This window comes from Aethalodelphis obliquidens, unplaced genomic scaffold (assembly GCF_003676395.1).
Source record: "Aethalodelphis obliquidens isolate GAN/ISIS:26980383/991018 unplaced genomic scaffold, ASM367639v1 scaffold20, whole genome shotgun sequence".
NCBI lineage: Eukaryota > Metazoa > Chordata > Mammalia > Artiodactyla > Delphinidae > Aethalodelphis > Aethalodelphis obliquidens.
Window position 1 is genome coordinate 13,923,704 of NW_020837964.1, and position 14,097 is coordinate 13,937,800.

The following is a 14,097-nucleotide window of genomic DNA, read 5'->3' on the forward strand; positions in this document are numbered from 1 at the left end:
TATATATGAAAACAAGAAAATGACTATCATAAAAGTCAAGGTGATGGTTACATCCAGGGAAGGTGCAGGAAATATCATCAGGAAGGGATACATACCTGGGGTGGGTGGAGGGTGGCAGAGTCTTGGGTTAAGCAGCCCCCTGTAGACTGCCTGACTCCTTTACACAAAGAGAAAAGTAACTGCACAGATATGGACTGAAAATAGTCCATAGGTATGGACTGAAAACAAGATATTGCAGAATAGTGGAATTTTTGCACTTGGGGATACTAATGATTGTGTACTCTTATTACTCTCCCCCCAAGTTTAAAATCACCACGGTTATATTCCTGGGAGACCTACACATTAAACAGCAGAAGTAAGTAGCACTAGCTACCCTGAAAATTAAACTCATTTTCTTATTCTTATATACAAACAGATAACCACAGACCAGAAGACATTGGAAGTAACCCTATGAATGCATACCCGCTACCCTGGATTTTTCTGACTAATAAATGTCAGTATTTCTCTGGGCATCCTTATTTAATTGCTTTAAATGGCATTTAATATTATTTATTATTCATGTTTGAGGATTAAAATCTTGTTGTTTGACAACAGATAATCAATCCTGTAGGTCTAACTTTGGAATGTTAAGATTTCCGGAAGAATAAAATGAAAAGAAAAAAAAAAAAGAAAGAAAAAGGAGGAAAGTATGTAAAAAAAAAAATTTCCCAGAGCTGGAAGGGACACATGAGTAACCAGACTCAAATGGCCCATAGAAAGCTGAAGAAAACGAACTAGGAAAACTCACTCTTGGACACAGCTTCATGACATTTCAGACCCCAAGTACAAAAAAAGGGAAAAAACGAAAACAAAAACCCTAGAAAATATGAGAGAGAAATACAAGGCCACCTATAAAGGAAGGAGAATTGGGTGGCCTTCAAACTTATGGATTTTTACAATAAAGTTGGCACTATGGCTTCGAAGTTCTGAGGAGAAATTATTTTGAACCTAGAATTCTACAGTCAGCTAAACTCTCAAGTTGGTATGGAGGCAGAATAAGACATTTTCCTGCAGGCAAGGGTCAAAGTTTCCCACCTAGATACACTTTTTCTGAGGAAGTTACTTGAGCAAAGTGAGAGTCAAAAGATATAATGGAACACACATGGAAATTAAAGAAAAATTCCTGGATAAAAACTGTGCAGGAGGTAACTGATCTAAATTAGAATAAAAAGCTGGTGGGCTCTGAGGAAATGTCTTCAAGGAGAAGAAGAACATGAATTCTGAAATTAGATAGGAATAAAGAAATGAGGAATTAGAAACCACAGGGGGGAAAAATACCAAAAGCTGTACAAAAGAGTCAAGTCAATTATGAAGTAAGCTAAAACAAGGTATAGTTAAGTGGTGGACAGTAAAGAAAGAGAATCTACAAGATACAGACCTTAAGGACATTCTTTGAGTGTCTAAGGGTCAGAACACTCAACCAACAGAATATAAAATGTAATCTCAGAATACAATTTGACACTTCAGTGTATAAAATTTATGTAGACAAAATAGAAGACTTGAATGTGGTTATCAACCATGACAACACAAAGCAGAGTAACTCACAGAAGAGGGAGAAATAGGGTTAGCTGCAGTGGGCAGGTTAGGGGTTCCAATATCTTCATACATCCAGAGATACTGTAGAGCTGATGGATCCAAAAATATAGTTTTAAGTATATAAATAAAAGTTATTTAAGGCTATAAATAAAACTCATAAAATAAAATAAATAAAATAAATATAATAAAAATAATTGGGTTGCCAGGGGCTAAGGTGGGGGATAGAATTGCCTGTAAAGGGGCATGAGGAAATTTTATGGGGTGATGGAGATATTCTACACTTGCTTTTGGTGGTGGTTACATCCCTGTTTAGGTTTGCCAAAGTTCACAGAACTGTACACCAAAAAAGGGTGAATTTCATTGCATGTAAATTATAAACCAATAAGCCCAGGAAGCGGTAGAGGAGACAGAAGTGAACTAAATCTTCATCTTTCATAATGAGGACTCAAACGTAGTATATAAAATTGATAAATCAACAAATAGCCATACAAGCATAGAATCAGCAAGGGACATTACCACCACAAGAAACACGTAAAGGCACTTCTTGGAAGCAGTACTGGAGAAACAGACTGTTATTTAGCTTCATATTACTATATGCATGTTTTACTTATTTACTGGCATCAGCTTTTCTAAAAATTCTGAAACATTTTTAAAATACAGAAAAGTCTCCAGAGTAGTGCAAAGAACTTCTATACATCCTTTGCCCAATAATCCCCTTTGTAGCAAAGGATCCAATCCATGCTCACATGTTGCACCCAGATATCATGTCTCCCAGGTCTCCTTCAATCTGGAGCAGTTGTTCAGTCTTTTCTTCTTAAATTTTTTGATATTTTTTGAAGATTACAAGCCGGTCATCTCGTTTTGTCCTTCAATTTGGGTTAGTCTGATGCTTCCTTGTTATTAGACTCAAGTTAGGTATTTTGGTCCTAGTATCATTGAAGACATGCTGTATTTTCTTTGCATCCTAGCGGGTGATACACAATATTGATTTGCTCTATTTGCTGGTATTAACTAAAATGACATCTACCAGGTTTGTTTAGTGTAAAGTTAATTTTATCCTCTTTATGATTAGTAAGTATTTTGAGGGAGAATATTTTGAGACTATGTTAAAGCCTGTTCCACACCTCCCTTTCACCTATTAGTTTTTAAGCCATTGGTGATTTTCACCAGAATTGGTTATTACTATGATTGCCAAATGGCAAATTTTATTGAGTAGATTCATAGATTCCTGTTTATTCAATTGATTATAATCTATTAGTGTCAGTATTTATTTTGATTCTCGACTTGTTCCAAATTTGGTCAGAGAGAGTCTCTTTGCTGGCTTCTGTGTCATTTTGACATATCTTTCTTTACGCATTTCCTTATTTTCCAGCACAAAAGGATGTTCCAGGCTCATCTTGCTCTTTCTCTGCTTCAGTTCTAGGATCAACCAATTCTTCAAGGTTCGTTTTGAGTGGAGGGTGGGATTTAGAAACCAGCCTTTGGGTGCTAGCTGTGCTCATTGCTATTAGGGTCTCAAAGCTTCCATGACATCTCAATGAACATAGCTAGGAATTAAGCATATGTATGTACATACACATATACATATATTTATATTTATTTCTATATCCATGCATATCAGCAACCCTGAGTTCACAGTGATAACTCCAATTCCATTCCAATACCAAAGGGCTCATCTTAGGCTTCCTCCTTCCCATATTTGTATCTCCTCCCTTCGAGAGTGAAAAATACGGGCTCTTGTTATCCTCAATGTATTTACTTTTTTGCTTAACTCCTCTATATGTATCCAACCTCCTGAAGCCATCAGGTTGTCACCCTACTAGTACACCCTCCTTGTGGCTCTGGCCACTGCCAGGCTGCCTTCCCATCTCACTTGGCATGCATTATTATGATAAAAACTTAAAAAGGAAAATATTAAGTAGCCAAATACTATAAAAAGAACAAAATATAACATTGTGATATAACACTGTGAGAATTGGTGTCAAGTAATATTCTTACTGCTCTAAAAATCAAAGGGTAACCCAGACCCATGGTTTCCCATCCCCACCCACCACACCACAATTGTAATGTACTTCAAAGTTTGATCTGTACTAGAAAGAAGTGTGACATGCCTAGCTTGACTCCATCATTCCCCTATTGATATCATACACTGCACATAGCCCAAATATTCTCTCTCCTCTCTCTCTCTCTCTCTCTCTCTCTCACACACACACACACACACACACACACACACACACACACACACACACTTTATCACTTCATGCTCTAGGTACTTGGTAAACTGAGTTTACCACACGGAAGAAGTCTTTACCTGAAATGTCACAGTAAACAGTCTGCTGGTAGAGTTTGGCTTCCCGAGGGTTAAAGTACACAGTGATTTCAGCTGATGAATTGGGCCAGACATCACCTTCCTAAAAACATGAAAGAATCATTAAAAAACAATATGATGGAGGGAATGCACTGCTTTTAAATGCTGTTGTTGTAACTCCAGGAAATTTGAAGGAAATATTTTGACAACAAATAAAAGAAAGCACAATTTTACCCAACAGATAGGAAATTTCTACTATTTGTTAAAAGGTGGTACAAGCTGGAAACAAGCTTCAAAGATCATTTCAGTGAGTTTATGAATATATAATTAGTTACTAAAGGAAACTAGGGTGTTTAGGGCATTTTTAAAATTTGTGGATTCAATTAACATTCATTTTATGCCACTGTGTGTCCAGCATTGGGCTTCAGAGAAGAAGAAAGGTATGGTCTAAGATTGCATGGAGCTCACACCTCAGAGAGATGATAAAAATGTACACAAATATCTTGAAATATACGTGATAAGTGCTGCGCCTTATCTATATAAGGTCCAGAAAGGCCACAGGGAAAGAAGTATCTAACTCACCTGATGGAAAAACCATTTCTAACTTTTGAGTGACAGCATAAGGAAGTACTCTTATTCTGTGAAAACAGCAATGGCCCGAGGCAGAACAACGGCCAAATCAAACTCTGGTTCTGATCCAGTGTGATATTATTTCTCGTTTTAACTCAAACTACTCAAAAGTCACAATAAGAAAACCAAGTTTTGAAATTGTAATGCAACATATCAGAATCTCCTTGAGATATCTTTTGAAAAATATTTTTGTACTAACCATGTAACTTTTCAGGGCTGTAAAAGGAGATGCTATAGCACCTGCCCCAAAGGGTTTCCTAAGGTCTGACGAAGGATCATGCAGGTCAAATGCTTTCTGACCCACATTCAGTACACAGTAAGAGCTCAGCAAATAACTGTTTGCTATGACTGATGTCATTCTTATGCCACTTGGAAAGACTAAGATGAAAGTATCAGAAAAATTAGGGGGAAAATGTGGTTTTTTCCTATGGTTTCTGTAAATAAGGCCAAGAACATCAGTGATAAGCACATCTAAAAATGTATAAATGGTCCTACCAACTGAATAGAAAACTAAGGAAAGGCAACTTGATAAACAATTAGGATCCAGTTTCAGACAGTCCCACACGCATGTTCTATTTCCAGTTTGGCTGGAACTGAACATAGTGCTGGAGTAAAGAATCAAGCAGAGAGCAAAGTGGTTTAAAATGCAGACGTCAAACAAGATGGGGAAAACAGAAAACTAGAGCCAATTTGGGTTTGCTTACGAAGGTAACAGCCTGGTGAGTGTGCTTCTCAGGCAACGTCGCCCTGCTTCAGAAGCATGAAGGGCACAGAGTCTCCAAGAAGCAGCAGTGAGGGGGACTTCCCTGGTGGCCCAGTGGTTAAGACTCTGCACTCCCAATGCAGGGGGCCTGGGTTCGATCCCTGGTCAGGACACTAGATACCACATGCTGCAATGAAGATCCCGCACGTGGCAACAAAGATCCTGTGTGCCGCAGCTAAGACCTGGCACGGCCAAATAAATAAATAAATATTAAAAAAAAAAAAAAAAAAGAAGTAGCAGTGAGGGCTGTGGGTGTCATGTGGGTCCCAGGAGCTCTCACTTCCACATCAGCCCACTAGCATGAAGGCTCCATGAGGGTGGGTGCTACTCTATCTCCAGCACCTAAACCAGAAGTGGCTCATAGTAAGTGTTCAACGTATTTATTGAATCATTCATATCACTCAGTTTGCACACGTGTAGTTATTGGTAAATGCCTATTCATCTTTGCAGTCTACTTCTGCCATTTTCTCCTCAACTGGAACCACAAAAGTCATACAATTTTAGAGCTGACATGGACTTTTGAGATCATTCAGGGCATAGGGAAGTCCTAAGCACTTTTGCTTATCTGCGCATTTCACCGTGGCGCTTTTCCAAACCTTGAAATGGGTATCTGTTTTATTCTGATAAACAGCGACTACCTGGCCCATTTTGATTTGTGGGGGTTTTTAGTGATATGGAGTGCTATGAACACTCGTGGCCAGAATGAGCAGAGAGGCCAGGCAGAAAAAGTGGCTCATCCATTCACTGGTGTATCAGTGGGTAGTCCATCTCAGAATGTCTAAAGACCTGGCCTTACTCCTAACCCATGAGACAAATGTATTCCCCTGCTGGGTTTAGGCTCTGCTTTGTTTAGAAGTGTAGAATGGACACAGCTAACCTGTTCCTATCCAAACTGACCACTGGGGCCATCTTGGATCCCTACAAATCCTCTGCTAGAAAAGTCTCACCAGAGTGGTAAGAAATGCCCCAAAAAGGATATGCTGGGAATCAGATAAGCTCGGTACATGTGTGAAAATTCAAGGGCCTTACGGTTTGAGCTGGGCCAGACCACTTTCAAACACAAGAAAATTCAGGGTCCATGTGCATACAAGAAGGCCACAAACTTAAGTTCTATCCCAGAAGCACTCTTGCACATCCCATCATCAAAGAAGTCTGATTATCAGACTGGTGGGCTGGAAAACGGTGGGACAGACATGCTACAGAGAAGCAACCAGAACCTCCATGAGGAGGGAGCAGTGGATCCAGGAGCGGACTGTCTGATACGGAGCCCCCTGGAGGCTGAGAAGCCCTTCCTCCACGGGGTTCTTCAGACTGGGAGAATGGGACTGTGGGTGCCGTGCTTTCTTATCCTGGGCTGCAGCTGTTTTGTTGTGCTTACGACGTAGTAATTTACGGCTTTTACTGAGTCCCCGGAGACAATTCAAGGACAAATCCTATGCTAAAACCTCTCCTGGGCTTGTATCAGGTAATGTGCATTAAGAGGGCTGAGTGTATCTACAAAAACAGAAGTGTGGTCATTCAGTTTCCTCCCACAGAGGGATGTTTTCAATATTAGGTCATTTGAAGTGAGCTAGGAACATGCAGAAGGACACTTCTTTTTTTCAGTTGGGATGAAAATAAAAGTTAAAGAACTTCAATTTCTTTACAGCAAAAACTCACTATAGCATTTGCTACCAAATCAGAGAGAGCAAACTCCAGTAACAGGCAACCAGCCTAACATGACCCCACTGCTACTTATATATCTTTGATACATTTCATATTACTTTTCCCACACTTCTGAAGTTAACTTCCATGTCACCTATGTCTCTGAAAATAATTTTTCTTTCTTTATTGCTCAGTTCTAAAGTTTCTTTCTGAAAGCCAAAACATTCAGAATGTTCCCTACTGGCTCTGACATCAATATCCTTTCCTCCCGGTCCTGTGAAACCAGCCTCATCGTACAGAACCCCCTGCTGTTCTGCTTTCCTTCCATATATGACTCCTTTCCCATCACTGTCCATTTTCCTGCTCCAGATGAGAGATGAGTCTGGAGAATATAATCTGTAAATGACCATTATCTTGTTTGTTGAAAATAATTGTCCAAATGGCCTTCACTTTTACTGTAATTACCTTCCTTCTTGGTCTTAATGTTTCGTTTTTCCCTCAGACCCATGACTGCCTTTCACTTATTAATCAAGTGACCTGCTAGAAGGAATCAACTTTGAATTTTTAGGTCTAAAGTTAATTCCCATGTTTGCAGTTTTTGCCCCAATATTAAATATTTCTGGAAATGGAATTTCTGGAACACGAATAACCAAGTGACTCGACAGGGACAGCTCTGAGACTCTCTGAAAGCTGTCTATGAACATGTCACCACTGGATCATGACAGGTCATTAATACGATCATGAGAAAGGTGTCTATTAAAATGATCTCCTTTAAAATTATATGGGCAATGATTAAAGAGGCTCTTTAAAAATTCTCTATTGAAAATCTTTAAATAAAAATAAAATATTTTAAAAATCACCTTTCTTTCCCCGCCCCCCCACCTATTACCCATCTCCTTCCTTCCTTCCAATGAAGAATTATTTCTGAAAATTTTGCAAAATCAAAACCCAAAGTGCAAGAACAGAGGGTTATGTACACATTTAATTTACTTGGTTTATCTGGAAAGTAGTTTACAACATGACTCAAGGCCTAAATTTATCATATAAAATAGCTGCATTTTAATTCCCAGCTTACACTTAGAAGAGTAATCTAAACGTTTGCCCACTCAAATGTTATACTTTCCGATCATACTTTCTAATCTGACAAGAGATTAGACACAATACAAGACTGAACTGTATATAACTCCAAACTATAATATTTGCAGCCATTAACTGAGAGCTCATGTTCCCAGCACTGTGTTAAAATGCTGATATACATTATCTAGTTCAATCTTTACAACCTTGTGAAGTAGTACTATCCCCATTTTAAAGATGAGAAAACCAAGGCAAGGGGAAGTTAAGTATCTCACCCAAGGCCACATCAATAGTAAGTGGCAGAGCTGGGATTCTATAATACTTTTTTCTTTAACTTCCTGAACCCTACTGCAATTATAACAAAATGTCAGGTCTCACCTTTCTCATATTGTTTTTAAAAAATGCCAGGAGAAATTTAAAAACACTATAACCGACAATCAGGCTTCATTGAAGCCAGCATGACCTGGTGTTCCTGTCTAGTGAACATAGTAGGACACTCTTCATACTCAAACATTCAGGTAACTTGGAAGGTGACTCACAGGAAGTTCTTGTGGATGATACAGTCAACACTGGAGGATCTTTATCAAGCTATCCTGGTGGGGTAGGGTACAGCCAGCTCAGAACAAGCTCAGTGAATAATGACTTCAAGAGCAGCTATAATGTGTAATGAGTTCCATCATGTTCCACCAAAATGGAAACATTCTTGACTATATAATCAAATATCTTCAGCTATCTTATCATATTTAAGAAAAATTTAAAGAATTTCTCTTGGGAAATAAAAACATCCTCTTAAAGTCAAATTTCTATCAATCAATAAGAGAAAAAAATAAAAGCACTGATTAGAAGCTATAATCTGTGTCACTACCCACAATTCTCTTGTAGCACCTTTCCGATCAATGGGAGGCTCTCTATTGTCACTTGGGGCAAAGAGAAGTATCTCAAAGAGACACAGGGAAAAAACAGAAGCTAAAAAACTGAAGGTAAACTATCCTAATTATCATGGAGAGAAAAGATTGAATTGGCACATGACATGCAAGGAGATTTTTCTCGTCCAGTATATCTCCTAGGACTAGAAACTGTGAATTTAGTAAAGTTTTGATTCTTAACATAATGACCAGAAAAGTTTCTAAGAGAGGGGTTTAAGATTTGGCCATCTGTCAGAGAAAGTTTCACAAAAGGTGTGTTCTATCTGGGGTGAGATACTCCAACCCATGTATGGTGAAAATTCCAGTGGAGTTTTGCAGAGCTGAGGTAGTTGTGCATGATGCTCATGCCTTTCTCTGGAGACAGCAGACATGCGTTTCTTCCAACAATGAAGGGTCTTAATTTATTTAATAAGCCATAAGGAACCTTGCTGTTTCTAAGACTTCCCTAGGCCTCCCTCCACCTCCAATGGTTCTCTAATCTGAGCACAAAGATCTGAGAGGACAAACAATAATAAAGGGAGGGTGAAGAATGGGAAAACCACACTGACAGAAGAGCCGTGACTTGTCAAGGACAGTTTGCTCTCAGCAGATCCCTGTCCTCCTTTCTCCTTTCCAGTGTCCTTTTCCAAGGAGTCAGTGCCCACATGTTTGCAATGTGACTCACGACTAATGGTACAAGAAGTGGAAGGGGGTTGCAGTAAAAAGCTAGATCTTTCCTCTTTGGCAGCCATCTGGGCTCCCACCCAACCTGGTTCTGCTGAGCTCACATGCTATGCCGATTTGGGAAAAATAAATTAATTTGAGCTGTGCTTTCAAAGTCTGAATTGCTGAACCACATGTTTTCCGCAGGCTTAGGTGATGACAAAGCATAGTTTACTGTTACTTACATGGTAATAAAGAAATTATCAAGTTTCTCTCCCTTTTTAAGCCTTAGTTACATTAAGCTGAAGCTTCCCTAGGGATTCTGGATGAAGGAGCAGAAATGTCTTCCCTGCTCACTGATGTCAGTCAGCCAATTATTTAGGGCCAGTCTGGCCAAAGATCTTTAAATTCTCAGACCCTTATTTCTGAGAAAATATCAAGTGTTCAACATTCAGAAAATTGCTGCATCTTAAAAGTGTGACCTGAGCCAGCAGTACCAGAGTTCAAAAACAAGGCTAGCACAACTGTGCTGTGATTTCTCAGAGGACTCCTAGATGCCCATGGAAACCGAAAGCTTAATTTTCTCTTTTTGCCCTGCAATATTCTTCTGCCTCTCAGTTCTCACGATTGTGTTTTTTATCTCTGATTCTCTCTCACTCAGGGTACCCAAGAGACCTAAGCAGAGGAAATAACAGAATGAGACTATCAAAATTCTGTACAGCCAAAGTCCATCTAGTAAAATAGAATATTGTATTTCTGAAGGTAGTCAATTCCACTTGTTTTTCTGGAAGGCACAAAACATTCCTAATAGACTAAATTTCACAATTCTTTTCCAAAGGGGGAAGAAAACTATATGGATGTAAGTGGCTTGAGAAATGATCAGTATTCTGTAGAACGTACTACCTTCCCTAGGTCAGGAATAAATGGGAAATTTTAGGTTAATTACATTAATATTTCAAGACATTATCAAAAGAATGGACATGAGGAACTTGATAAAAAATGGTAGTAATACAGCACATGCTTTAATGACTAGAACAACAATTACGGTTACTATTAAAATATCAATAAACTACCAAGTAAAAAAAATTCCGTCCAGCCCATTTTCTTGTATCTGCCCAGGAATGCCTTCTCCCTGGGTGTTTGCCCACCCACTTCATCTTCAATGAACATGTCTGGGGTCTCTCAAAAGACAAACTCCCACTTCTGCACTCTGTGACCACATCAGTACCAAAGATGCCCCAGCATAACTCCTCAAGGTTCTTCCAACAGACCCCATGGCAATGGTAGGCAATGAGCATGATGAGAAGACAGTGGAATTAACCAGTGGCCAAGTGGTGGTAGAACAGAGTAAGAACTTGAAGTTCTAGAGTTTTGGATCAGACATTCCTACAGCATTGAGTCAAACTACTTCTCACATGATCACATAAACAAAATGTGATTTAAATTTAAACCCATCACTACTTTTTGACAATTTAAGGACAGTGATCTCTTAATCTTGAATCTACTTGCTTTAAATGGAAAGAGCCTCTAAAATAGGAACAGCGTTCCCATAAAACACTCAATACACAGAGAACACAATAAGGGCAAAACTAAACTTTGTTTTGGCTGACGCATTTAAAGAACCAGATATATAGACATAGGTCTGAGAATACAAGCATATCATTTCTTACTTCCTTTCAGACCCTAAGGTAACATGGGTTTTTTTTTGTTTTTGTTTACTTTTTAAGTTTACCTCAGTTGAAGACAATACCCTTCCTGGTGGACACAGAGGCTGAAGGGCCCATCAGAAAGCAAGGTAGTCTCTAAACCCCTGCATCAACCTTCAATTTTATTTTTATTTTTTGAACAGGACGTCAATTAGAGATTGATTGTTAGATCAGTAGGTGGCACTGCTTGGTTTTAATCATCTCTGCTTCTACTATGAACTCAGCTCATATCAAGAAGCTAATCAAAAGGAATCACATCCTAATAAAAAAACTAATCGATGATGCATAGCTCAACTGTCAGAAATTAAATAGTGGCTATTTGGTGTAACTGATCTTCTATGTGAGCAAGATTCAGAAGATCCTTCAGTAGAAAATGGTGATGAACAAGGTATAATAGGGTAGAAAGACATGTAGGATAGGCTGGCGAGTTCTCAGCTGTCTGGTTCTCCTCTTGGCCATCCTTCTCTGTGAATTCACAGCCTCTCCTCTCTTTGCAGGGCCTCTAAAAATGAGCACCTGGGGGCTGTCCTGGGCCCACTGCAAGTTTCCTTCTTTGCTCTGCTCTTAAAATTTCCATCCGCTTTTCACGCCTTCCATGAAGACCTCTAAAGGATACTCACCTCCAGTCCTGATTCCCATCCCACAAGTACTGCAATCCCAAAATTATTTGCACATCTAGTGTCATCTCAAATTCAACATGTTCAGAAACAAAATCATCATCATTAATTGATTTCCATTTGTTCGTTCCTTCCTTCCTTCCTTCAGCCACCCATTAATTGGTACTGTGCCAGGCCTGGGATACAGATAAAGATAAGGCACTCCTTGATGTTGACAATCTCGGAGTCTGTTCTCGAACTGGAGAATCATAACCTACTAGCTAAAAAGGATCAACATGCCCGAATATCCTTATTTTGTGTAAAAGGCAACTGATGCCAAAGGAGACCAAACTGCTTGTTTAAGGTCACACTCGCCATTGGCAAAGCTAGGAGTTAAACCCAGGACTCCTGACTTGCTAGTTCCTATCAAAGACATCATAATTCTCCCGGTCACGCTAGTTCAGATCTGAGAAGACATATGATTCCTCACCATGTCTCACCATCAACGGCCAGTCAGTCAAAAAGCACTCTAGTGTCTTTCCTTTGAGCATCTCTCACATCTGCCATTTCCTTTGCTTTCCGACCATCACCAGGCTGTTCCAGGTCAGTGCCACCCTCACACGTTACCCTCCACTTGCCTGCAGAGATGTTCAGTTTCCCTGACCCTCCCTGCACTAGTGAATTTCCCCTGCCTGACCTGCACTACCCATCCCACCCTCTAACCATCCTCTTCCAATTTGATCCACAAGCTGATGCTATGATAATCTTTCTAAAACACCCCGAACACATCCTGTTCCTGATCCAAACCTTACAGTGAGTCTCAGATACCCTCAGCACCAGTGACCAAACTAGGATCCACACAACACTGACTCCGGTGGATACTGTGTGGGAAAAGGGGTCTCTCGTCCTGGGGAAATACTGTTTGCACTTTTCCCTTTGAGAGTCACCTTCTCTTGAACCAGTATTTCCCAAACTTATTTGAGCACAAAATTCCCCTTGGCAAGGAACACACACTACCACCCCTCAGATCCAGGATTTACAGAAAACATAATGTGGGAGACAGTCGGCTATAGTGTAACGGGTTGCCAGGGCAGCCCAGATATGCCAACTCTCCTTCTCAATCTCATTTCTTATATTCTCCATGACCACCTGCTCCAGAAAAATCCATCATTTCATTGTTGTTTAATATGCTATGAACCTATTATTAAAAGTTTCCCTTTTCTTTGTTTTCAAAATTTCTCCAATTGGAAACATCCTTCTTCTTTTCTATTTAATTAAGTCTTACCCTTCCTCCAACATTCAGTTCAGATCTCATCTCTTCTATAAACCCTTTCCCAACTCTATCATCCAAAAATACTACAGAATTTATTTACCTGTATCATAAAACCAAAATCTCAATAGTGGAAAATACCCATAGTTCACATTAGAGTCAAGAAGCTAATGAAATTACAGAATTTTCCCATCAAATACCTTCAAAACTAATTTACAAGGTAAGATTATGTTACACTCACAAGAACTGTATTTCTATAAAACTATCAGGATCTTTAAGTAGGAAAAAAGGAAATTAAAGATCAATAAATATATCAGTATAACTGACACTGAGTTCTGTTATTCTGACCAGAAAAACACTACGGATAACACTAGGAAAAATTCATGCCTTCATTTTTCATTTTGCAAAAATGATCAAGAATCAGCTAATGAATACTATCATGAGAAGAAAACCTGAATACTGTACAGAAAAGACAAAATTATTACAGATGCCATAAACATCACTTAGGTACTAAGCAAATATTATCCCCTTCCTGGGTATTTTTTTCACATAATATAAATGAAATTAGTCTCATTTATTTAAAAAGGTATCATTTCTGTGTATCATTATTCTACAAAATGTTTTTCTTCCTAATAGTGAAAAAACGCCTTGTGATAAGAATGCCCAATTCAGTTCCTATCTAGAATTCAAAAGGAATCATATTAAGTGCCACATTTTAACACATATATCTGCAGCAAGAAGCTCTGGGTTTTGTGCATGAGGAGAAGAAAATCTGAGGTAAGCCCAGTCTTCCTACTTCTGAATTTGAAATATACAAGCCTTACCTGCAGGCCTCCCACCTCCTTCTCACCACCAATGTTTGCCATCCCAGAGTCACCCACTCCCAGAAGGCTATGAGAAAAGGACAGCAGTCATCAGTCTGGATTCTCCGTACCAGCTAGGAAGAATCTTGGACTGCCTACA

General features: G+C 39.2%; 1 protein-coding gene across 1 annotated transcript in view; it reads right to left on the reverse strand.

The window, feature by feature from the left end:
• Positions 1 to 14,097, reverse strand: part of HYDIN (HYDIN axonemal central pair apparatus protein) — a 433,475-nt gene that overhangs the window by 258,940 nt on the left and 160,438 nt on the right. The window contains exon 11 of the mRNA XM_027119341.1: positions 3,887 to 3,986. Within this exon, the coding sequence (XP_026975142.1) occupies positions 3,887 to 3,986 (100 nt within the window). The remainder of the gene's footprint in view (positions 1 to 3,886; positions 3,987 to 14,097) is intronic.